The sequence below is a fragment of the Cydia amplana genome, chromosome 9 (assembly GCF_948474715.1).
Source record: "Cydia amplana chromosome 9, ilCydAmpl1.1, whole genome shotgun sequence".
Classification (NCBI taxonomy): domain Eukaryota; kingdom Metazoa; phylum Arthropoda; class Insecta; order Lepidoptera; family Tortricidae; genus Cydia; species Cydia amplana.
The window spans coordinates 2,610,284-2,634,783 of NC_086077.1; the positions used below are offsets into that span (position 1 = coordinate 2,610,284).

General features: G+C 36.9%; 1 protein-coding gene across 1 annotated transcript in view; it reads right to left on the reverse strand.

Moving 5' to 3' along the window:
- LOC134650935 (uncharacterized) overlaps positions 1-24,500 on the reverse strand; it is a 62,500-nt gene that overhangs the window by 18,567 nt on the left and 19,433 nt on the right. Inside the window, 1 exon segment of the mRNA XM_063505889.1 lies at positions 1,455-1,530. Within this exon segment, the coding sequence (XP_063361959.1) occupies positions 1,455-1,530 (76 nt within the window).

The following is a 24,500-nucleotide window of genomic DNA, read 5'->3' on the forward strand; positions in this document are numbered from 1 at the left end:
GCACTAGTCCTATCCGAATACCCCGCCCGCCCCGCTGCCTCTCTGCTCGGCTTTAACTCGGACACAGTGCGCGAGCGTTCATACAAATAATACTAAGGCTACTTCGGTCCGTCAAACATCTTCTCCGGAATGGAGATTCTAGAATGACGGAAAGAAATCGGACGACGGAGATCGGATGTAGTGCGTAACTTACCATAGAAATAGTTCTACGGCTACAACGGACCATATTTTCACGGGTTCGGATCTGTTTCGGATCGGACGTAGTGCGAAACCGCCCTAACTGGTGACCGAAGAGCTGGCGGCTACCTCGCTCAACGTATCAGCATTGCGATACAGCGAGGAAATGTCGCCAGCATCCTTGGTACAATGCCTCAAGGGCCTATTTTAGATTTAAGCTAGTTATTAATTTCTTTAAGTAATACCACTGTAAATATAAATGATTATTATTACAATTGAGGCTACCTAGAAGTATTTAAGATACTGTGTGTCGATTTAACAAGGAATTTCTCTTGATCTTTTAGGGGAGGGTAAGGGCTTAGACTAATCGACCGAAGCGTTAGCGAAGATCTCCATTTCAGCTTGGCCAAAAATACTTTTGTATGTCCGGATGTTCTTTAATAATAGCAATAAGGACATCATGGAAAGGCCCCTGGTTACAATTCTCAACCGATGGGGATACGCGAGGCCTACAGCTTAAAAAGCCAGTAGTTAATTCCGTAATAACTAGTGTTTATAGGTACCTATGCAATGTACTATCTTAACATTACGCTCTTAATCTACGGCATTAATTAATACAATCCTAATCTTAACGCGATCAGCGTCTGCGCTACCTAGCTCCTAGTTACCTATCGTCACGCGTTGATAATATATTGCTGACTGGCACTAGCCTTTTAGTACCTATGGCAGTTTTCAGTTATTTTACGAGAGCAAAGAACTGTCGTCTACGTGCCTATTCAAGGTGACAATCGCTTACGCTACGATAACGAAACGATTTGTGTCTCTCTATCACTCTTCCGTATACGTGCGACAGTGACAGTTGCATTTCGTTCGCTACGGAGCGGAGCGTAAAAGATTGGCATTTTGGTTACGCACCGCAACCTGATCTGCCAATGGAAGATTTACAGGATGTTTTTTTTAGCTAAAATAAGGTACCGTTCGTATTCAAACTGCAACAGTGTTACAGCGCGACATTACTGCCGACTGCGTTGCTGCCGTTAATGTCAAACATTTTTATTCTCGCGGCGTTGTATTGTATAGGACTGTCAGTCTTCTTTATTTACTCTGGTACAGTCACCTGCAATAATATATTACGCAACAAAGGCCGCAAAAATCTGACACGATCTGATTTATAGAGCCATAAGAGCGTGTCACATATTTTTGCAGTCTTCGAAGAGTAACATAACATTGCAGGTGACTGTACAAATTGTACGTGTAAGAAAAACAAAGGAACTTACCATGTAAAGCTTTTAAATACGCCTTCCCAGCCGTTATCATCTGCCGGGCCCCAGGATTGAACTTGTCCAAAATGTTCTGAAACAAAAAGAAGAAGTTTTGTAACCGGGCGAAACCAATCAGTCAATTCATTGTTAGTGGACCGAACAATTGAATGAAGTCGGCCATCTTGTGTAACCGCGTTACGACGTATTTGCAAATTAGATAAATTTTTCATCGCTTCAATGGTTGGCTAAGGTGGCTTTTTATAAGGAAATAGAGTAATATTTCAGTATTGTAATAAAACAAAGATAAGCAAGCAAAAAAGTTTAGGAGTTGTTGAGAAGTTTTAATTACCAAAATGGTTTGCTTATAATACCTACTTACACTTTTTCATTATCTCATTTTTGTCTCTAGCTGCCAAATAATATACATATTAAGAACAAAATGAAACTGTGAAAACCGTACCTTAAACACATAAGTGACATAATAATCAATACCTATCTACATCATTTTTATTAAACCTACCTAAACACCACTAAGCAGTAATAAAAAAACCATGAATTGTAAAACCCCCATTCTTATCAGTAGGTAAGAACAGTTTCATAGGTACATTAGGTACCTAATATGTATTACATTTATCTATTTTGCTTTAGTTCGTGTTACATTAAACAATCAAAATATGTACATCGATTGATAAGTAGGTACTAGGTACCTAATTGAAACCGGCTCAGTAGCACAAACAAACTAGAATTCTGATAATAAAATTGATTCGTGTGTAATAATATTAGTATCTCTTTAATTTAAATATTTGTAATTTACTTAAATTTAGTTTAAGAAAAAGTTAAACCTTTGCATGATTTGTTAAACAGAATGTATTGGACATTTTTATAATGCAAGAACTTGTTTTGTGTAGGTACTACATTCTTGCAAATGAATAAATGATAAACATACATTGGGAAAATCATCATAATCCCTCCTTTGTTTTTTACCAGTTTCCAATTTCCACTATGGTGAAGGCAAATGATTTCGCCTTTGCCTTTAACACCACACCTAATAGAAACCACCGTTAATAGCCAACTCAATCAAGCCTACGCAGTGCACCGACTCATTCATTTGCAATTGCAGTTGAAATGAGGTCTACACCGTAAACAGTCGGAATGTGGCCTCTCAAGGATGCTGCGAGGTGCGGCTACCTGTCGGGCTCGGGCCGAGCTTGCATTCCGCAAATATTACTTAAAAACATCTTGAAACTCTAAATACAGCTGTAGAGATCTTTCTAAGCCTTTTTTAGCTTTAACCGGGTCCTACTTCTTTCAGTTAAAAGGATTTAGTGGATGTTACATTTAACGTAAATCTCTTTAATGCAGCGTATTTATTAATTAGGAAGGTAACGGTACCATTATCATCCACACAAAATTATAATAAACATCTTGGAACGCTAAATACAGCCGTAGAGATCTTTCTAAGCCTGTTTAGAGGCTTTAACCGTATTACTTTTTAGATTTAAAAGGATTTGGTAGTGGATATTATGTATGCAATGATTGATGACGTAAATCTAACGTACTCAGTCGAACACATAATTTAAAAAAAACATATTGATACGCTTAATTTAATCGTAGAGATTCTGAGACTTTTTAAAGCCATTACGATTTCCTACTTTGGGTAAAAAAGGATTTGGTAGTTAAAAGTGGATATAACTTGATGTAAATCTCTTTAAAAAGGTGTATATTTTAAATAAGGTAACATATAGCGACCTGCAAAACTGCAAACACACTTCATGAATAAAGTGCTTATGCACTTTTGCAGCTGTGTGTACCTAAATCACCTAAATGTAGCAAAATCTGTCAAACACAAATATCAGCCAGTGAGTTAGCAAACATCCAAAAAGCAAATAATCATGTAAGTTTGAGTTTATACATTAGAGTAAATGTGACTATACGTAACGTATTCTAATAATACCCTATTAAGGTTTTACGTAACAGTATAGTTATTTGCGCCCAACGCTTTATCGGAGACCACTTTAACGTTAATGCGCCTAGATACGGAAAAGCGCGGCAAATGGCCCAATATACGCTTACAAAAAGCCAATGCATTCCCTTTACCCTAATATCCAGTAGTCTGAGCCACGTGGGGGTCCCAGTACGTGTTAATGTGTTTTCGGAACGAGCCAAGTCAAACCGCATTCGTAGATATGTTAGACGCAGCGTTCGTGTTGAAATAGGAATATTATAAGGATGGTATAAGGTACATAAATATCAGCGTATCGTTTGGTTTTTAGAAATAGGTTGCCGCGTCTATAATTTTTTTAAATGAGAAAAATCTTAGCAGTTATAAGCATGAGATAGTTTATATGTTACTTTTAAGGTAAAATATCTCAATTAAGAAGCATGAATAATACTTTCTGAATATTACGAGTTTCACTACATAAAGTGTCGTAGTATTTAAATATAATATTATGATAGAGTAGGTATTATATTTAATTAATTAATTATATATCTTACTTCTGTAGAATTCTCTCCTATCTTAGAAATTAATAACATTTTGGGAATGGCAACTAGAGGGGGGGGGGGGACCCGTTTGGACTCGGCCCGTGGGGTCAAAATAACAGCACTCTATAATTGGCACTAAAATAAAAGGCTACTTATATCGGAAAAAATTAACAAAATAAAGACATTTCTTCCAAGTCACGCCTCAAAATCGTAAAAGCTAACCTGTGTACCAATTTCAAATGATATTATGAATTTCAATACTAGATTGTATTCCCGTATATATAAAAAGATGTCGTACGTGTGCGTAGCACGTTATGGCGAGAAAGGGTGGCTTAACTGGCCGGCCACGACATCGCGCGTCGGCGGCAGCGGCGAGCGGCGGCCATAGGTGGGAACGACAGGTCGGATCGATCCTATGGCCGCCGCTCGCCGCTGCCGCCGGTCGCGCAATGTCTTGGCCGATCCGGCCCGGCCACGACATCGCTATATCGCTCCAACCTATGGCCGCTGCTCGCCGCTGCCGCCGGTCACGCAATGTCTTGGCCGATCCGTAACGGCCCGGCCACGACATCGCTATGCCGCTCCAACCTATCGGCTCGGCCACGACATTGAGCGACTGGCGACGACGGCAGCGACAACGAAAGGTCCGATCGCTGTGTCTCGCTCCAACCTATGGTTATCGCTGCCGCTGTCGCAAGTCGCTCACTGTCGTGGCCGAGCCGTACCTATGGCCGCCGCTCGCCGCTGCCGCCGTCGCGCCATGTTGTGGCCGAACCGTCAGCTAGAAAGGGTGGCAGAGACGGCACGAGCCTGCCTGAGGCAATTTGGTACCAAATGTCGTTTGCTACGTGCCTCCCAAATAAAGAGGATGGGATAAAGCCTGTATTACATTACGAATTGTTTGAATCATTCACGGCTTAGACAAACTTGTCTGCGAGGTTTGAATTGTAGTAAAAATAAATAATTTCATTAACTCCGCAATAATTTCATAAAGTTAATTGAAGCGTAACTGAAAATAAATTAGTTTAGTATACGGCTAGGTACCTCTTCTTCTTCTTCGCGTTGTCCCGGCATTTTGGCCACGGCTCATCGGAGCCTGGGGCCCGCTTGGCAACTAATCCCAGGAATTGGCGTAGGCACTAGTTTTTAAGAAAGCGACTGCCATCTGACCTTCCAACCCAGAGGGTAAACTAGGCCTTATTGGGATTATACGGCTAGGTACCTATGTGTCAATAATGTTAATGTTTTACCACAGTGGCCCCAACCACAATTGCGAGTTTGGAGCAAAATTAAGTTCTTGTTTGGAACTCAGAAATAAAAGAAAGTTCTGATTTCAAAAGCAAAAAAATTGCCCGGATTTGCGAGACCAGGTAGGTACCTAACTAACTAATAGATTCCAGCAGTTAACCTTATTTATCGCCTATACGAGTAAATACATATATTGTTAGTAATTAAAGTCGAAGGCGGCAACTATTGTTGTGTCAAACTCTGAGATTTCAAGTTGATTGCCAATTTGCTTTCGAAGGGGGGGGGGGGGGGGGGGGTTTGACTTTGCCTTTGTACCTATTTAACAGTCACTATCGTCAAAACATATCAAGACCAATGCAATTTGGATTTGCCAAAATAAAGGTTCAAATTTCAATCTACGAAAAGCCTGTTTATGGTCTTCTATACAGCTAGAGGATAATCCTACAATATACCGCAAAGAAATAAAGGATCGAATACGACTAATAAATTTTCAAATTTCACTTCCATGTCAAATCAACTGATGATTCTGTGACATGTTATTCTCTCCCATGCGATAGTATGAAAACCAAAATTCAGTATGAAAAAAAAACTAAACTCAACTTGTATGTTGTATTACTACTATACGGTTTATTATGGCGGATAGATACAAATAAAGTTCTTTATTCTGAAAACCATAAGCGCAATTTGACTATGGGCCTGATTCGGATTTTGAAATAGACATCTATAAGATATCTTTTAGTCATCACCAAGATACGATAACGATATGTTTAAAATCTAACCTGTCAAATTTGACATTTGCGCGATTCTGGAGATACTCTTGAACGATTTCCACAAGATATGGCTTAGAGATCTAATTCACATCTATTAGATATCTAACTCAATCTAACGTAAAAGTGACATTGGTTGCCCGAATTGCGCTGCAAAAGAGAACTAGTTGAAATCTAAACTATAACGTATCTAGAATAGATCTAGTACGTGTCGTCTCTTGTGAATATCTTGAAGTTCGAATACGGCAGTTTAAGTCCTACGAAATCTTCCACCGAGTTACAAAAACGTATGGAATTTAGTTAAGCTCAACGGAAACCTATTTTTTTTTGTCCCAAATTGAGATTTCATGTTTATTCCCAGAATTGATCTCTTAAAATGTTATCAAAATCTGACAAAAGAATAAAATCGACGAAAAAGATTTAATGACCTCTATTATGATCTTTTCAAACGTCTAAATAAACATAACGCGATCAAAAAGCGGGTGCACCATTAATTCCTTTTTCCAATATCGCGGACCCTCCGCTCTACTTAATTTTTGTAAGTGCGCATCTATTTTTCACCCCTGGCCCTGACAAGCTATACACGGACCCTCAAGATTTACGTCCCCGACGCGAGCAATAAGCGAGGCTACGACATAAGGCGTTAGCTATTTTAAAATGTACAGTCAGTGTCGAATGATATGAAAGATGAGTCAGTGTCAAATGAAAATGAGATGAAATATGAAATAACGCACCAAAATCAGACACCTCAGGGTTACTGACAGTGTCAAAACTAACATATACGCTAGCGTTTACCTTCGTAATTTACTTGCTATACATCTCGCTCGCACCAATATGCGAGTACGAGCGAGATGCATAGAAAATAAGTTACGTTCTAAGATAGCGTTTAGGTCAGTGGCGAACTGGTGGTAGCGGTAGCCACGCTGGAATACTTTTCCAAATAGTGATTCTCTACGGTTCGCGTACAAGTGTCTGCCACAGAGCATAATTGTACAGTCTTTTAAGTCTAAGAGCGTGTCACATATTTTTGCGGCCTTCGAAGAGTAACATTATCGAAGGTGACTGTACGTCTGTACTTGTGAAAAATTGCTTTCCGCCCGCTCTTGGGAGCGGTGAGTTTGGAGATCTGCATCGAACGAGCAAAACATGGGGAAGTATAAGTTATTTAAAGGAAATTTAGAGTGTTTGTTATGAACGACACCCCTAGAATTGATGATGACTGACTGACGCTTATTGAAACCGTTAACGAATTTATGGGGACGTTAATATTTTTGAATGTTTATATTTAATTTAATTATAGCGACAATAATAATGTTGAGCTTAATTCAGTACCGTCATCATGTGTGCCCAAGTAACAATTTGTGGTACTATAGTAGTCGATAGAAAGCTTCTCAAATACCACCTATTGGTCCTATAATAGACCTAAGAAGATTGTACTCGTATAAATTGTGGCATTTTACGTGCCATTCCGTGACATAGTAGACCTGTAGCAGTGTCAGTCGTGACGTTTAAGGTCTATAAAAGTGATAATTTGTTGTCAGTAACGCCATTATAGTAACTGGGTAGGTGCAGGTGGGGTAACAAAGGAAATATTCCCCAATTAAGTATATGAAGGTGGTTGACAGAAGTGTACTTTTTACAATCTTTGATTCGGTCTTAGGGTCAATATCTCAACTAGCTAGATTATAACATAGTCGAAAACATTGTCTTTAGTTACCCCATCTGTAGCGGAAAAAAAAAGTCTATGGTTTTAATCTAATATTACAGTTTGTTCAGTTTAAAACTACTTAAGACTTTATTAGAGTGTTAGTGTTATGTATGTATGTATGTCACTTTATTGCACATAAACAATTTTACACAAAACAGAAACAAGAAAAGAAAAAAGAAAAAGGAAATATAAGCCAGTAAAATAAATACGAACAACCTAGTAAACATAATATAGGTACACATATATGTATATAGCATGCATATGTTATAAAGAGATTACTCATTAACAAACTTTGTCATTAATGTTACAGTTTATTGAAAATAAGGGTTTAGCTCATAATCGGTTTACGAATTAAACAGTAAGCATAGATTAATTTAAAATACTCGGATAAGTACCTTTAATTGCAAATGAATATAACGGTACCTATATTGCTTCATTATACAAATTATTATCCATGAAGGTTGCTTTATTTTATATTCAAACAATTTGATTTATGCCTAGATTCCAATGTAATTATAGGTTGCGTTAGATCGTTAATACAAATATAATAAATACGTGTAGTTAGTTACAAATATATGAGTTAGTTATGTATGAAATTTAATTAAGTGGCTTCTGTGGCTACATGATAATTATCAGCTCGGAGCGAATATAGAGAAGAAAATTATGATACCAATTTAATTTTATTATGAGTGCGTCAACATAGCTCTATACTCGTACAGAGTGTCCCAAAAATGGGCAAAGGTATTGTTAATATGTAGTTATAACGAGCGTTTACGTATGTGTATCAGAGCTAAAGGAGAACATTCTGAAAATAATACATTTAATTTAGTGTAATGATTGTAGTTGTCTTTTGTTTAATTTTTTTTCGACGTATTTTAGGGCCATTCTGTATATATTTATTAAAAAACCTATCAAATTACTTCTAGAAAATAAATCATCCGTAATAAATTAGCATATTTTTTTTACATTGGACATATAAGTAATATGTCAATGCCACACTTAATCAATGTCAATATATGAAAAGAAAATCATACATAACAAAACTGCGACCTTGATGCTATTCAATAAGGTTGCATAGTGTTACCCAATATCATTGAAATACTTTGTATCTACTTACATGCAAATAACCGTTAATTACTGACTAGGCACTATAATTATTGTTGTAATATTTGTCCCAAAGTGACGCACTAATATTAAAATCAAATTGGTAGGTATCTTATTTTACGACTCTAAATAGGTCCCCTAGTAGACATTATTTGGGAGGATATTCAAATTTATGGCTAACAAGCCAACACCAACAAACACTAGGCAATTTAAGTATATTTTGAAATTGTATTACGGCTATAGAGACAAAATAGAATGGGCAGAATAGTTTAAGGCCTATTAGTTAAGTTTTAATCACTATCGTTCTTTTTCACACACTATTAAAGTTGATGTCTATTTTTTCAAGTATTTAGCGAGTATTTGTGGTTTAAATTGCACCAAACTCAAACTTTCTATACATAATCCTTACTGATCCGGCAAATCGTGATTTATTTAAGGTACCGAAGCAAAAAAAAACTACTACACATATAATGTTTAGCCAACCTTTAAACATTTTATAGCATTAATGAGTTATCGGAACTTATGTACGAAATATCATTTGATATTTACCAGTCGCTTTACGGTGAAGGAAAACATCGTGAGGAAACCGGACTACTCCCAATACGGGCCTAATTTACCCTCTGGGTTGGAAGGTCAGATGGCAGTCGCTTTCGTAAAAACTAGTGCCTACGCCAATTACTGGGATTAGTTGCCAAGGGGACCCCAGGCTCCCATGAGCCGTGGCAAAAATGCCGGGACAACGCGAGGAAGATGATGATAGCATTAATGCAATGATCATTTTCAGTCTTTCATAAAACATGCTCAGACGTTTGCTCCCGACACTTGTTGCCTCTTCAGGGGACTGTGTGTACAGTGCAATAGCGGTGCAAGACTGCATGTTGACTCGGTCATATTTGCCTTTAAAAAGGTTTCCTTCTGTATATACGTGACGTTCATAACGTGAAGCTTTTGTGAAAAATATATAAGAATCCAATGTTTGATGAAAAATGTCAACTTTATATTAACTCACATTTATAGACGGGTCTATCTATTTTATTACCTTTATTTACCGACTTTTGGACACAGGTTTCACTGGTAGTGGTCGCGGCTAACTTTGATTAAATAAATGTGAGTTAATATGTGTTCAAAACGCGAAAGTTTTAAATATTATAATGTCAACTTTACTTCTAGTTTATACTTGGTGCGGTGCGATAACAAGATTATGAATTTAGCACGTTTTTAATGCTTATTACCTATAATTCCTGCGAACGTTAAGGTTAAGGTTATAAGGTGATTTCGAACGTGGGGTAATTTTGAAAATTGCTACTATTTACTAAACCACAAGTATTTCATACTTTAGCAACACTTCCGCTGCTTCAACGCTTATCATGGCATCTATTGTTCTTATCTGGTATCTGGTTATAGTTTAAACTCACATTCAGCCACATATTTGCTTAGTTTTTGTTTTGTTTTATTTTATTGTGTTTTTCTCTCTGGTTGCACTGAATACCAGAGCGCCATCTTAGTCATCGGCAAATGCTCAGTGGCATCCATTTTGGTATTACAATATTGTATGTATTACGTATTGGATGTATTACAATAATATGTATTTGTAGGTTAAGTTTTATTTTGGCACCGAATAAACTATAACCTTTTCTATTCTATTCCATTTTACTCTATTAGATAGTGCTTCTAGTTTAGTAGATATTAACAATTTTCAGAATCATCCCGCTTTCAAAGTTTACCCAATGAACCTTACGTAACAATATATCTAAGTTACTATTTAATTATTTCAATAGTTAAAGACATTAAACCGAAATTTCTCTCCAGCCCTCAGTTATAAACTCAATATCAATTTCGTAATGAATTATTTGAACAATTAGTCCCCATGAAATCGGTTTGTCGCTCCCGATATTGTTAGCCAATATTCCAATTCCAACTTTGGTCACCGACACCGCAAGTAAACATTTTAGACGGAACAAACAATATTATGGCAACTTGGCAAGTTCAACCTCGCTCTAATTGTCGCAAACCGAGAAACAATGCAGACAATAGATGCTAATACGGAACGTTCTACAACAAATAACTTTTACAACGTACCCACGAGGAACTCGAAGGATTTTAACTGTGTATTTCTGATCATATTTAAAGACTCAAATGTCCTATTTGGAATTCGTCTGGTCACTTAATGACCTGATGTTACTTAGTACGAGCACGTACGAGACGCCTTTTTGATGGCGATGTTCCCACTATGGCGCCCAATACTCTAAGTGATAACACTTGTAACTTGTAAAGCTTGGTTTTGCGAAATAAAAGTGTCAATTCATTTTAAGTGATAACATCGAAACAAAAAATAATTATTTGGTGAAATTGACCCAAACTCATATAATATATTTTTCCTCTTTTGGCTTCAGAATTGCGTTCTTAAAATCTTTCGGGTTCCTCGTGGACACCTTGAATTAAGCTCTAACCCAAACGCCAACCTCGCAATCATGACGTATCCTCAAAGCAATTGACATGTTAGCATTGCTAATTATTCCAAGCTCTGCTCACTACGTAAATACTATCTATTTTCACAGGTTCTCTTCCTTTGGCAGACGTGCATTTCACAGTCGAGTTACTTGCAATATGGCCGGTGAATTTAATTAATAACCTTACCTACCGTTTGTATTGGCCCTCTGATGTGATTGTGAGTTTAATACCGATTTAAAAGAGACCATCAGACTAATTGCAAATCCGTAAAGGCAACAGCGTAAATGAAGAAAAAGAGTGCAACGTCAAAACAAACCTGTGAAGCTCTACGCTACAGCGAATAGTAAAAATCATTAATTCCGAAGTTCGAACTCTTTAGTGAGGAGTATTTGTTAAGTGCCGCGTCGGAAACTTTGAAAAAAATTAAAGTTTTCAAAGAGAATCGGAGCGGTCGGCACCGGCTGCGTTCATTTGAATTACGGGACGCCTTTTGTAGTCAACTTCATTTAGAGAACTCAGAGACTCTTTTATTTTCCTTGTGAAAGAACTTTAAAGGTGCATTGTTGAATCTGTAACAAATTGCACGCCGTGATTGCGTTAAAACTGCGCCCATAGCGGCGTACTTCGACCTTATTGGAGGGAATTAAAAATGCAAAGAATGGTTTTAATTAGCGCTCAGGGTTTTATTTAATTAAATTTTTCTTCCCTTAGTCTTTGATATATGCAAAGGAAAGAGGAAGTTGACCCCTGCAGCTAATAAAAAGTAGGTAAGTTAAAATCTTTACAACATTTAATTTTGCAAGAAGACACTTTTTACAAGCTTTTATTTAACTTGAAATGTACCTATGTACCTATGTATGTAGTTAACTATGTTGTACGGGTCAATTCTTGCAGGTTAAATTTGACCCACTTCCCGACTTCCAATGAACCTGAAAATTTGCATACATAATTATGTATGTCGGGTGACAACGCAATATTATGGTACCATCGAACTGATCTGATGGAGACAGGAGGGGATAGGAACTCTGTGATAAAACAACGAAACCTAATTGTGTTTGGGGTTTTTAGAATTGTCTCGATGAGTATTAGTTGCCTGTGGAAAGAAAAGTACACATATTTAATTACACAAACGGGTCTAACGCGATATAATTTCATTGTTTTTACCTTTAATCGCAATGGAATGAAATGAAATTATATCGCGTTAGACCCGTTTGTGTAATTAAATATGTGTTCAAAACGCGAGAGTTTAAAGTGTTATAAGAAAAGTACAGTCAGCGATAAAAACTTGAACAAAAAAATGAAATTTATGCCAATAACTTATTAAATGTTACCCTCACATGTTGGAGGCCAAGATTCATTTTGGGTCATCGTGCCAGTGAAGTATGTATCACATTTTTGAAATCAAGTTTCATCAATTATTAATACTGGTAATAGTGGTAATATTTAAATTATATAATAAAATTGTAATAAATTCATGTTTGTCGATCCCGTTAATGAGCTTATTACTCCAAAGCATTCAACATGGCGGTTTATAATGAATCCGCCGCAACGGATTTTATTGTGGTTTGTGGTCCAGTTCCATTTGCGGCCGTATTGGGAATTAACTTCAAATTTAAGTGGTATCTGCTATGGACAGTTTTAAAGAATTTAACGGAATTAATTTGGTTAATAAATTACCTGTTTGTAGGCAACATTACAAAAAAGTAATTCAAATTAAACATACTATAGGTAGCGTAAATGTCCTTGTGCATAACACCCAATAGTTGCCACCCTGTTAATCTCGATGAATAGAAGTGCCAAACGGAGTTAACTACAAGGATTGGTCTGTTAAACACTAAACATAGGTACCCATACTAATGTATACAACTAATCTTGCAAAATTACTAACGTTGCAAAATGAAAATGAACTAATATGCAAATTTTGTAATCTTTTCCATTGCAACAACTTACAATGTAGTTTACTCACTGGCGGATTTGCAGTCTTTGCCGCCCTAGGCTCCAGGCCTTGTAGCCGCCCCTTTCTCAGCATCAGCACCCATCGTATGGTCATACTACATTTAGGTCAGGCGACGAAAAGGTGTAGAGGGAAATGCTTGGGACACATTTTTAACTTAGTAACTCTATTTGGACTCGTTAGGAGGTGAACATATCAAAAGTCCCCTTGAGCGGGGGTAGGAGGGTTTGGTTGAAGGTCCCATTTTTCGGGTTTTTGCTTATTATATCTCAGTAACTATGCGTCCTTGTGACAAATTCAATATACAGAATCAAAGCTAATTAAATTTGCTACAAGTTTTATACAGTCGAGTCAGTCGAGTTTTTCGATAGGTATTTTGTTTAGTTTTTGAGAAATCCGCTCTCTGTAATTTTGCATTAAATTTCCTTCAATACATAATATGTAAATATTTACGGTACAACTACGTACCTACAACCTATAAGATTTTAACAGTGTATTCCTGTAGGGCTAAGATGGTCGGTTTTTTATGATATCATGCCTGTCACGTTCTAACAAGTATGTAAGTGCGAAAGTGACGCATAACATGACAAGTGATAAAAATACGACCAAGATATCGCCGCTGATCATATTAAATTTAAAGACTAAATGTCCTATAAACTTTTCTGGAACTCGCCTAGTTTCAGAATTATTACCAATTAAAAAACAAAACATCTAAAATGCATTTACGGTGGCGATGTTGCCACTATGCGACGTAGTCTACATATTATCCTTATTGATAAATGTCAGAAAGTAGTAACGCTTTGCAAAAAAAATAGGTTTTACGAAAAAAAGCAAATACTTATTCATTTTAAGTGACACTAGTTTTTATGTACAAAAACATTCAAAAAATCTAAAAAGAAACATAAGAAAATCTTTTTTTTTTTGCCAAAATTCACCTATAAACACTCATATAACATTTTTTTTCCTTATTTTGGCCTCCAGCGAATTCCAGAGAAGTTGAAAGGACATTTTAGTCATTTAATATGATCAGTAATAAACTGTTAAAATTTTTCGGGTTCCTTTTTCCTCGTCAATATTATTGAAGAAAATTTAATGCAATATTTCAAGAGCCACTGCGAAATCGACGCCACACTCGCGTTCGGGGCTTCGCGACGCGATTCGCGCACAAGTGTAGGGGGCCCTCAAGATATCGAAAAACTTGACTGAGTAAAACTTGTAGCAAATTTAATCAGGTTTCATTTTGTATAATGATCATGTTTGTCGTTAGAACGCATAGTTTCCGAGATATAAGCGAAAAACCGAAAAATGGGACCTTCAAACCCCCCTCAGCAATTCCCCCGGCTCAGCAAGGGCTACGGCCGGGGACTTCTGATATGTTCACCTCCTAACTAGTTCAAACAAAGTTACGAAGTCCAAAATTGTATTCCAAGACTTCCAAGCATTTCCCTCTATGGGTACCTTTTTTTGAGAATTCGTTGCCTAATTTTGAATTATTTCTTGTTATAATCAGCGAATTTTTTGTTACAATTTGCCGGCCCTAATATCTCGCCGCCCTAGGCTCGAGCCTACTGTGCCTTATGGGAAATCCGCCACTGAGTTTACTGCCGTTCATAAGCTGATTGATTTCAAAGTGTGTCATCCAACCTGTTAACTTTGTCGAAACTAAACACAAAATTAAGTGTTAACTCGATTAAAACCGAACAAAACTTAAGTGTTGACTTTGTCAAGACCCAACACGAATTAAGTACAGTCGCCATCAGATATATCGGAGCGGCGAAGGTGTTCACAATGCCTGAACACGCACTCTAACGCCCTGGCGTGTTCTGATATTTGTGAGCGCCTTAGCCGCTCCGATATATCTCATGGCGACCGTACCTATTTTAGTGGAGCAGAAGGCTATCCGTCAACAAATCATTTTATACCCAAGGCGTTATTGAAACGCATTCCAAAGTACTTAAAACTTTTTTTTTGCCTCGGCAAAGACAATGCCAGCAGCCACAGCGCATTACGCAGTCTAATCTCACAACGCAGTCACGAATCGCCGCAGCCGCATTCCGCGCGATCCGACGCAAGGTGGCGCAATAAGCATTACACCATGGACCTTATAACAAGGGATTAAGCGCTAGTTTACTTTATTTTGTGGTGTGATGGTGACGATTAAGTTTACGCAAAAAAAAAGCATTCAAAATTCGCGTGCCTGGTAATGGTCGTATCGATTAATTTCGACACCCGAGGCTGAATATTCAAGTGGTGTGAGATCTAGACTTAAGGCAAGATATATATTATCATTAGTGCATATTTTATTTGGTATTTAGGTGTGACACACATGTATGATTGGATACTAAGAACGCAATAGTTTATGGACGACATTGGCCAAGGTCAAAATGTTTGTGACTTTGAAAGACACAATATGTATTATGAACAATGTACCTACCTGTACCTGTTTTTGGGTGTAGCAAGTAGCAACTATGATGAAGCCTGTGTTGTGGATTGATATTGTAATTATGTGGAATGGAGGTTACTTAAATTTAAAGCAAACTAAATTATATTGTAATAATATAAACAAAATGCGATAGTATGAATCTAATAAATTAGTTAGGGTAGTTCAACAAATTAACACAAAACCTTTACAAATTATACACCAAAACTTTCTTCAAGAATCACTCTACTAATAGGTGAAAACCGCATGAAAATCCGTACAGTAGTTTTTGAGTTTATCGCGAACATACAGACAGACAGACGCGGCAGGGGACTTTGTTTTATAATATGTATTGATATTGATAGTTTGTACTTATCTTTATTGCACATTTTGTTAAACACCTGATAAAGGTACAACTCTAGCAACTAATTAAACTGCAATATTTATAACCTTTTCCAACCGTTAACTAATGAAAACTTAGCAACTTCATAAGTTATTTCTTACTCCTACGGCTATGCAACTGACACACTTAGCAAGGTTGAATGTAACCAGGCTCAGGCTATGCACCTTGCTCAAGTGAGATATTAAAATTCAAACCTCCTACAAAGGAAATTCTATTATAAATGCAATCATGCTCATGCCTCCACGTTTCGAAACCGTTATTACAATGCTTACGTGATTCTTACAAAATATGCAGTAACTAGTAAACTAATCGAAAAGTTTGAGACAAACGACCAGACGAATCGCCTGATGGTAAGCGACTACCGTGACTCATGGCATGGACACCTGCATCACCAGAGGGGTTACAAGTGCGTTGTTGGCCTTCGGCAGTATGCTCTTTTCTTGAACAACTGACAGGCCGATACCGCCCGGCGGTCTGTGAATCAATGGCCCGTTTGACAGAAAACTGAATTAGATATCATACAATAGATAAAAAGTGATCAAGGCTTTCTAATAGTGCCCGAGGCTGGAATCAAACCTTCTTCATTTTCAGCATTCGCCACTGACGTCACGCAGTGACCAGTCAAACAAGCATTAGTGAGGAATGCGAATTAACAAAGTTGAATACTTTTTTTTGCAAGGTGTCGATAATTGTCATAACATTGCGAAGCTCTAAATACTAGTTAAATGACAATTCGTAAACTCTATTGCAAAGACATCAGGTGTTCCAACCAACCAGTTAATAGACAAATAACTTATCCACTTATAGCAGGATTTCGCATGTATTTAGTAAGTTCATTGACCGAGAGAAAGTAGGTTTAAAGCCTACCAGTGGTTAACCTACTAGTCAACGTTGTTCGTTTAACTATGCACCGGATTATCTTTATCACCCAACTGTGGAGATGGGACGGTAATAGAAGAAACGTTGTAATACTTACATACGATAATACCTCCCAATTATAGTACAGTACTACAACTATAGTCCTCAAATTGAACACGTAATTAAGTAACAGTTATTGAATGATTCACGGTTAGTTTCACTAGACTTATATCGACCGGGATATGAACTGTGATTACCTTTTGTATTGTTTCGTAAATTTCGTAATATCGGGAGCTCGAAAACTTAAATTTATACCTTTGTTTATCTTTGCCTTGTATTTGCTGTACGTGTTATTTGTATTGATGTGTTGTCTGAATAAATGATTTCAATTCTATTATATTCTATACCTACCAATACCAATGTTCTTTTTCGATATTAAACTTTCGTGAGACATATTTTAAACTGTTTATACGACAACGGTTTCACTGACTTGAATTTTTAGTCGCTATTGGCGTCATGTTTCGGGCCCTTCGGGGGTCCTTCCTCAGGCTCGAGTGCTCGCGGCGATTGCAACTCGTGCACCCCCGAAGGGCCCGAAACATGTCGCCAATAGCGACTGTGAAACCGTTCTCGTATAAACAATGTTCTTTTTGTTTTTTTCTTTAATTTATAAAAATGTTTTGCCATAGAACGTTGAAATATTAGTCACAGCTAAACGAAGATACATATTTGAGTTCATTTTAGACCATAATAAGGCGTTTTGTTTACTTGGACGTGTTGTTTAACCTCGTATATTTTAGTACGACCTCAAGTCAAATTTACATACATAGTTCTACCGCTTGTTATACTTAGTAACTATTAACTAGCGACCCGCCTTTGCACGGGTTACACAAAACCGTAACAAATTATATACCTAAACCTTCCTTAAGAATCACTCTGTTGATAGGTGAAAACCGCATGAAAATCCGTTCAGTAGTTTTGAGTTTATCGCGATTATACACACACACAAACACTGACGCGGCGGGGGACTTTGTTTTATAACTTTATTTCTTCTGCCTTGTATTAGTTTTCCTTTCTCGCATTTCTTCTGTTTGTCCTTTCTAGACTGTATCATGTACCTTGTTTGTATAAATACTGTCTATTATAAATTTCACAGTGTATTAGTCCACTGTTATGCTGTGTAAATTTTATGAATCAGAAAATAAAATAAAATAAGGTGTAGTGATAGTGTTACTTATCACTTTTATTTACTTAGTATGAGCTTTTTTGTGGCAGTATAATTTTATAGGAAAGTGCACCTTCCTTTAAAATTTATATTACCTCAGCGCCATCGCCATTGAACAACTGGAATTAACAAATACTTCAAATTGTTTACCCGCCCAATAACCGCCGAAGTTGCCAGATAAAATGAGAAATAATAATAAGAGTTTTCTTTTCAAAACTCCAAATACAATGCTAAGTTGTTTTGTAGTCGGCACGTTGAATTCCCGGCTAGGGGCCTATTCTGTTTTAATAATACGATATGGTTTTAATCTTAATTTGATTCGACCTTTTTTTTACAACTCATGCTATTTTGATTTGACATTAAATAGTTGAATTTGCTTTATTATTTGATATTCGTAAAATGTGAAATAATGTAATTTTAGGTAATCGTTATTACATTAATATGAACTAAATAATATTTAATGTAATGTTAAACTTTTGTTAGAGTGACTCGGATCAATGTCAAATGCTGGGTATTTATAGTTTCAAAGAAAAAGGTTTGCACGTTTTTAACAAAACTGATGACGCTTTTAGAGATGCTTTTAATTAATAACGTTTAGTTAAGGAGGAGAAATTACTAGGAGGGGGCATCAGCAAACCAGCCTCACCGCTCGCCATGGTGGCCATGGTCAATGCGGCGCCATGGTGGACATACTGGGCCACCATGGCCTCTCTTGTGTCCGGAGCGCTGGTAGGATCCCCCGCCACGCCAGCCTCAACGACGTCATCCGAAGGGCCCTTGTCAGTGCCAAGATACCGTCGGTCCTCGAGCCCAACGGTCTGGCCAGGGTCGATGGTAAGAGGCCTGACAGAATGACGCTGGTGCCTTGGAGTATGGGTCGGCCACTTGTCTGGGACGCTACCTGTGTAGATACCCTGGCGCCGTCCCATATTCCAAGCACCAAAGTTGGTGCTGGTGCGGCCGCATCCTCAGCCGAAAGCCTCAAACGTCGCAAATGTGCGACACTAGGTAGTAGCTACATATTTGCGGCGTTTGGGGTGGAAACCCTGGGGCCGTGGAGACCTAGCGCGCGTAGCCTCTATAAGGAGCTATTAAAGCGCCTTATAGAGGCTTCTGGTCACCAGAGGGCTGGCCAATATTTTGCCCAGCGGATCAGCATCGCCATCCAGCGGGGCAATGCGGCCAGCCTTCTGGGTACCCTACCGAGCGACCACGACCTAGGCCAAATTTTTTATTTATAAGTTTTTATTTTATTAATAGTTATTATGTTTTTCATTAATAAACCTACTCTGTTTAGTTTTACCAGTAGATTTCTGATGTCATAATATACGTATGGCCGGAGGCTTTGTTACTGTCAGAAATTACTTCATATCGATATTGATAACACTAGAGCCGATATTTATAAATGCACTGGTGCATTTTACTCAATCCGGGATATGCTAATCAAAAAACTCAAGGTTGTATGAAAATTAGATGAAAACCATATCAAATTATTAAAACAGAATCGCCTCCTTGTCTATAAAGTGCTTTGCTGTAATGAAATTCCTTGGATATCTCTATGAGGATTAAAATTCATGTAAAATTGTGCGTGCGGTTTTCTACATGCCCTCCCAGCGATTCTAAATATTTAAAGCCCTTTTGAGTGATAAAATTAATTTTAGGGGCTATTCTAAATAGGTTTATGTTATGCCATTTATTATAGAAGTCTTTGATGACTTTTAATCACGAGTTTATTAGGAACATAAAATCAATGTCTGTGTTAAAATTACCTATATTCATTATCACTTTTCTCATAGTTATTTAACAGGCTTTTGATGACTTACCAGCTTATTATTAACTAAAAGTTAATGTGATAATCGCCTATAAATTTTATTTTAATTAATTATCACATTCACGTTGTTTTTATTTGATGTCTGACTGCTAATTGGTAAAAAATTTAAGACGTTTTTTAACTGTATTTTGTTTTTTGACGACGTATCATTATAATGAATTACATTCATAGTAACTGTACTAATACTTACATTTAAATAAAATGTAATTACATAAATCATTAATGCTAAAGTTTTTAATGAAAATCATTTAGGTGTATGACTCTTAGTTTATAATTGTTATAGATTAGGTAGGTACTAGAACAATAAAATTAAAACACCAGAAAAAAGCCTTCATTTAAAATTACACTACGTAAGTATAATTATAATAATATCTGTGTATGGTATGCGTGTGTCATAACAAATTGTGAAATCAAAATCGGCCTCCAAGTCTTTCAAAATTCCCCTTCGTATAGCGAAAATAATTAGCCAATAATTGCAACATTTCTATGCTATTTTTGTTGCTCATTAATTTAAACCTCTTCACCTTTAAGCGTATCACGTTACTTACGAAATCACGTTTCTATTAATTCATGTGTAAGTATACGTAGGCATTGGCGTTTAGCTTCGACAGTCACGTCTGACGTTTTACCATCAATCACCATCTTCAAGTTTGTTCGAGCCTTATTAGAATGTGAATCACACGTCGGGTAACTGCACATAGTGTTGTTCCAAACGCTCACCGAGGGTTGGCGAGCCGTGAGACCTAGCGGCCTGGCCACGACATTACGCGACTGGCTTCAGCTAAGGCGAAAACCATAGGTGGGAACGAAAGGTCCGATCGCTGTGTCTCGCTCCAACTTGTCGTCGCCTTAGCCGAAGCCAGTCGCATAATGTCGTGGCCAATTTCATTATTTTTTAAATTACTCAATGAGTTTCGCTGATTATTTTATTTTATTCAGACATATTGAAAGGATAATGTGTTTATGCTCCATGTGCATATGAACCCTTCTCTAATGGAAAGCCACATCCCCAGTACACACATCCTCAGTATGGCGGAATGCCCCTCCTGCACCGCCCCATTAAGTCCGCAACACACGTTCGCAAGTAGGCATGCAAATATTTGTACGGTGCGAATCGCGCTAACCACTGAATTGTAATCAGCATTGATTGGCCGATGGGATTGATGATTTTACGGTATTTTACAGTTATGAATGTTTCGGTAATCTCATACCGTTGGTACCGCACGTTTAGCGTAGGTTTATTCAAGGAATCGGTACCGTCGCGAAAATTTTTAATCTTTTAAATGCAAACATATTTGACAAGCCGATTCGAAGCATTTTGAAGTTTGAATTTGTAATTATGTATCTTGATGAGTACCTAATCATCGTAATAACAGAAGCCTTATTGAATTTTTTTTTACATTATATCTCAAGATAGCGAAAAAGATGTGTAGTGTGTGACTCTTGTTACTAATGAAAAGCATGGAAGATATTTCGATTAGTCTCAATTAACCCGCAGTCTAAATTGCCCCCCTGCACCTATTATGCGAATTTAGTCAGATAGAAACCTTCGTTAGAGTTGAAAATTATTTCCCTATCATAAATAATAAACACATTTCATACGCATTCAATGCTTAGTAAATAGTTAGCACTCTTAATTAGTATTCTATTCACTAGTTAATAGTCATCGATGAACAAAATGTACCAATACAAATTCATATTGAATACAATCAGTTGTTTTGTGTCCTAATATATTGTCTGTTTAATGATTGTCTGTGAAATTTTAATGGTTTCGAAACAGGCATCGGTTAATTTTAATCATAATACTGAAATGTTAGCAAATTGAAAACCTACTCTTATTTGTTTGCCGCTTAACAAACGAATACCTACACAGTTCACCGAAATTCGTTTGTATAATTAATAAAACTTAGTTTATATCCGAGTGTCCAGGTAAAATTTCACATAAATGCATTTATTAAATTTATATCAATTAAAATCGGTCCATCCGTTGCAGAGCTACGATGCCACAGAACATAATTATATTCGTAACACCCCTCGTTTTGCGTCGGGGGTACAAAAATATCGAATGAATAATAAGACCTAAAGTGTCATTCAATAGAACTTGCTAACTATGTAAACAAAAGTTACTAGTAATTTGACATTCAGTGTCAATTTTAGTATGGCGGTTTGTTTACATAGTTAGCAAGTTCTATTGAATGACATTTTAATGAAGAATGCATTCCTATATTTTCTATGTATTTATGACAATGTATTCCTATTGTTATTGCAAGTTACACAGTCCGCTAACATTTGCGATTTCAAGTCAGCCGTGACCAAAATCAACAGCGACTACCCTGGAGTCGTCAAACAAAGAGTTCATACCGCCCTCGTCTCTGGGGACACACTAATACCGTCCCGGACTCAACCCGGGACACGGATCACTTAATAGGTGGACGATTTTAGACGACACAAGAGCCTTTACTTCGCCCATACTCGGATTACCATTTTTTTCATATAGGAGGCAAACGGGCAGACGAAAGAGAGTAGAGTAAGCAATTGCTACGGTATAATTATACCGTCACACATGGACACTTGTAACACCAGCTAGGGTTGCAAGTGCGTTGCCGAGATTTATGATTGAAGTACGCTGAATTTTTGTAGGTTTGAAGGTCGTATCGGACCTGAAATACTGCGGGCGACAGTTCATGTCACAGTTTATTATATTAAAGTTTCATTTAAGTGGTATTTATTCCTATAACTTACTGGTAAAAACTGGTAAACTTATATAGGATAGAAAACAGTGATTTGAATTAACTCACACGCACACATGCCATAGCACATCTACTGTACACGTGCAAATTTTGTTACAAATAAGTAATGGTTTAAAATGCAAAATTATCACTACTCTCGGTTTCGGCGTAGGTGCCTATTTTATAAGTTAAAGAGAGCATACCTATGTGTCCAGGTGGCATCCTTCAAACACGGAGTCTACAAGACGTTTTCTATGACTCAAGTGAATTTAATAAGACGAAAACGTAAGGAAATGGAGCGATCTTTCTTTAGGTAAATTTAGTCCCAAGACACCCGCCATCTTGATGAATATACCCTAATGCCATCGCTCCAAACTTGACTATTATGTCACATAACTTAGCGAAGAATAGCTATTTCCTTGATAAAAGCGAGCCGGTAAATCAGATTAGGGCTTAACAAACTGTAGTGTTAAAAGGAAATAACAATAGCTACTCTACAGATTCGTTGTTCTTTTGTAGAAGGAATTTTTAGAGTAAAAGTTTTCTTGGCAATGAAAGTCGGCTGAACTCCGCACTGTTAGAGAATTTGTCACGGCGATCGACCCAGTGCAGTTCACTAACGAAAACACTCAAGTATTATTAAATAAAGTGTCTTATTACTTTAACTTTACGACTCAGGTTTCTTTGGTAATTTTATTTAAGTTAAGGCGTTTTGGGAATTATATTGCGTGTTACGTCTAAAATTACGTATTCCGCGGTCGTATGAAACGAAATTTGCAACGAGCCGCGTCGAAATAACATGTCACGGAGAATTGATATACAATTAAAGTTTTGCGGTTATTAGTTTACCAGTTTTTAGTTAGAAAGTGTTGAAAAATGGCCCCATTAATTGTTACACAAGACGACGGTCACATTCCTTTTCTAGTCATTTTGTTATGGAATGAAGGTGGGTCATTCTTATGTTTAGGGTCAAAATTGTTTTTCTATTTACGAAAGTTGAGAAGATTGAGCGACAACACAATATTGGTGACATGAATATAGCCTACATTTAACTGACAGAAATAAGAATCCAGTGTTAAATTAAAACAAATACAAACGACAACTTACAAAATCAAATGACTGTCTGTTAGGTACCTATTTATTTATAAGTTTAATAGCCACCATACGCTGTATGTACTCCCATTGAACTGCCTTTTGTTACTTTGAGCATTATATAATCTATTTATTTCTTAAACTTAATAATCTATTATTATTTAGCATTCTTCATAAATAAGAACATACTCGTAAATCTCTAAAAAAAGGTTCTCGGGTGCCATCGTTTGCGTTTCGCTGCTTTTTAATTTATTCCTTGTTAAATTCTTTTTAGTCGTGTCTGACAGCTTGAAGTTTTAAAAGAAAATGAGCTATGTGTGAATTTAATATATTACTTAGTCTACCCGTGACTTCGTCAGCGTACGTAAACAAATCAACCCCATTATCACCCACTAACCCAAAAGTTTAATTTTGAATGATTTTTTAATTAATTTTGTATTAAGCAGAAACGTCTGCGAACGATGCTATTAAGCTTCGAAATAAATTAAAAGTGGAAAAATTCACTGTCTTGGGTGGGACTTGAACCCACGACCACTGGATCACTGGTTTGGATTTTTTAATTCACAAAAAAAAAACTTTCTTAAAAGATAACTAAGAAATTTCAAGGTTCTTCAATTTTTACACTGTAAGTTGTCTCTTCATATACCAACATAGCAAAATACAGAATCAAAAGCTAGTTTTTGCGCCCTTAGAGGTGGATACATTTTATGTCTACTTGAGAAACAACTAAGAAAATGTTATAAAATTTGTTTGTTGTTCTTACCATAGTTAGTGTCACCCTTTAAATT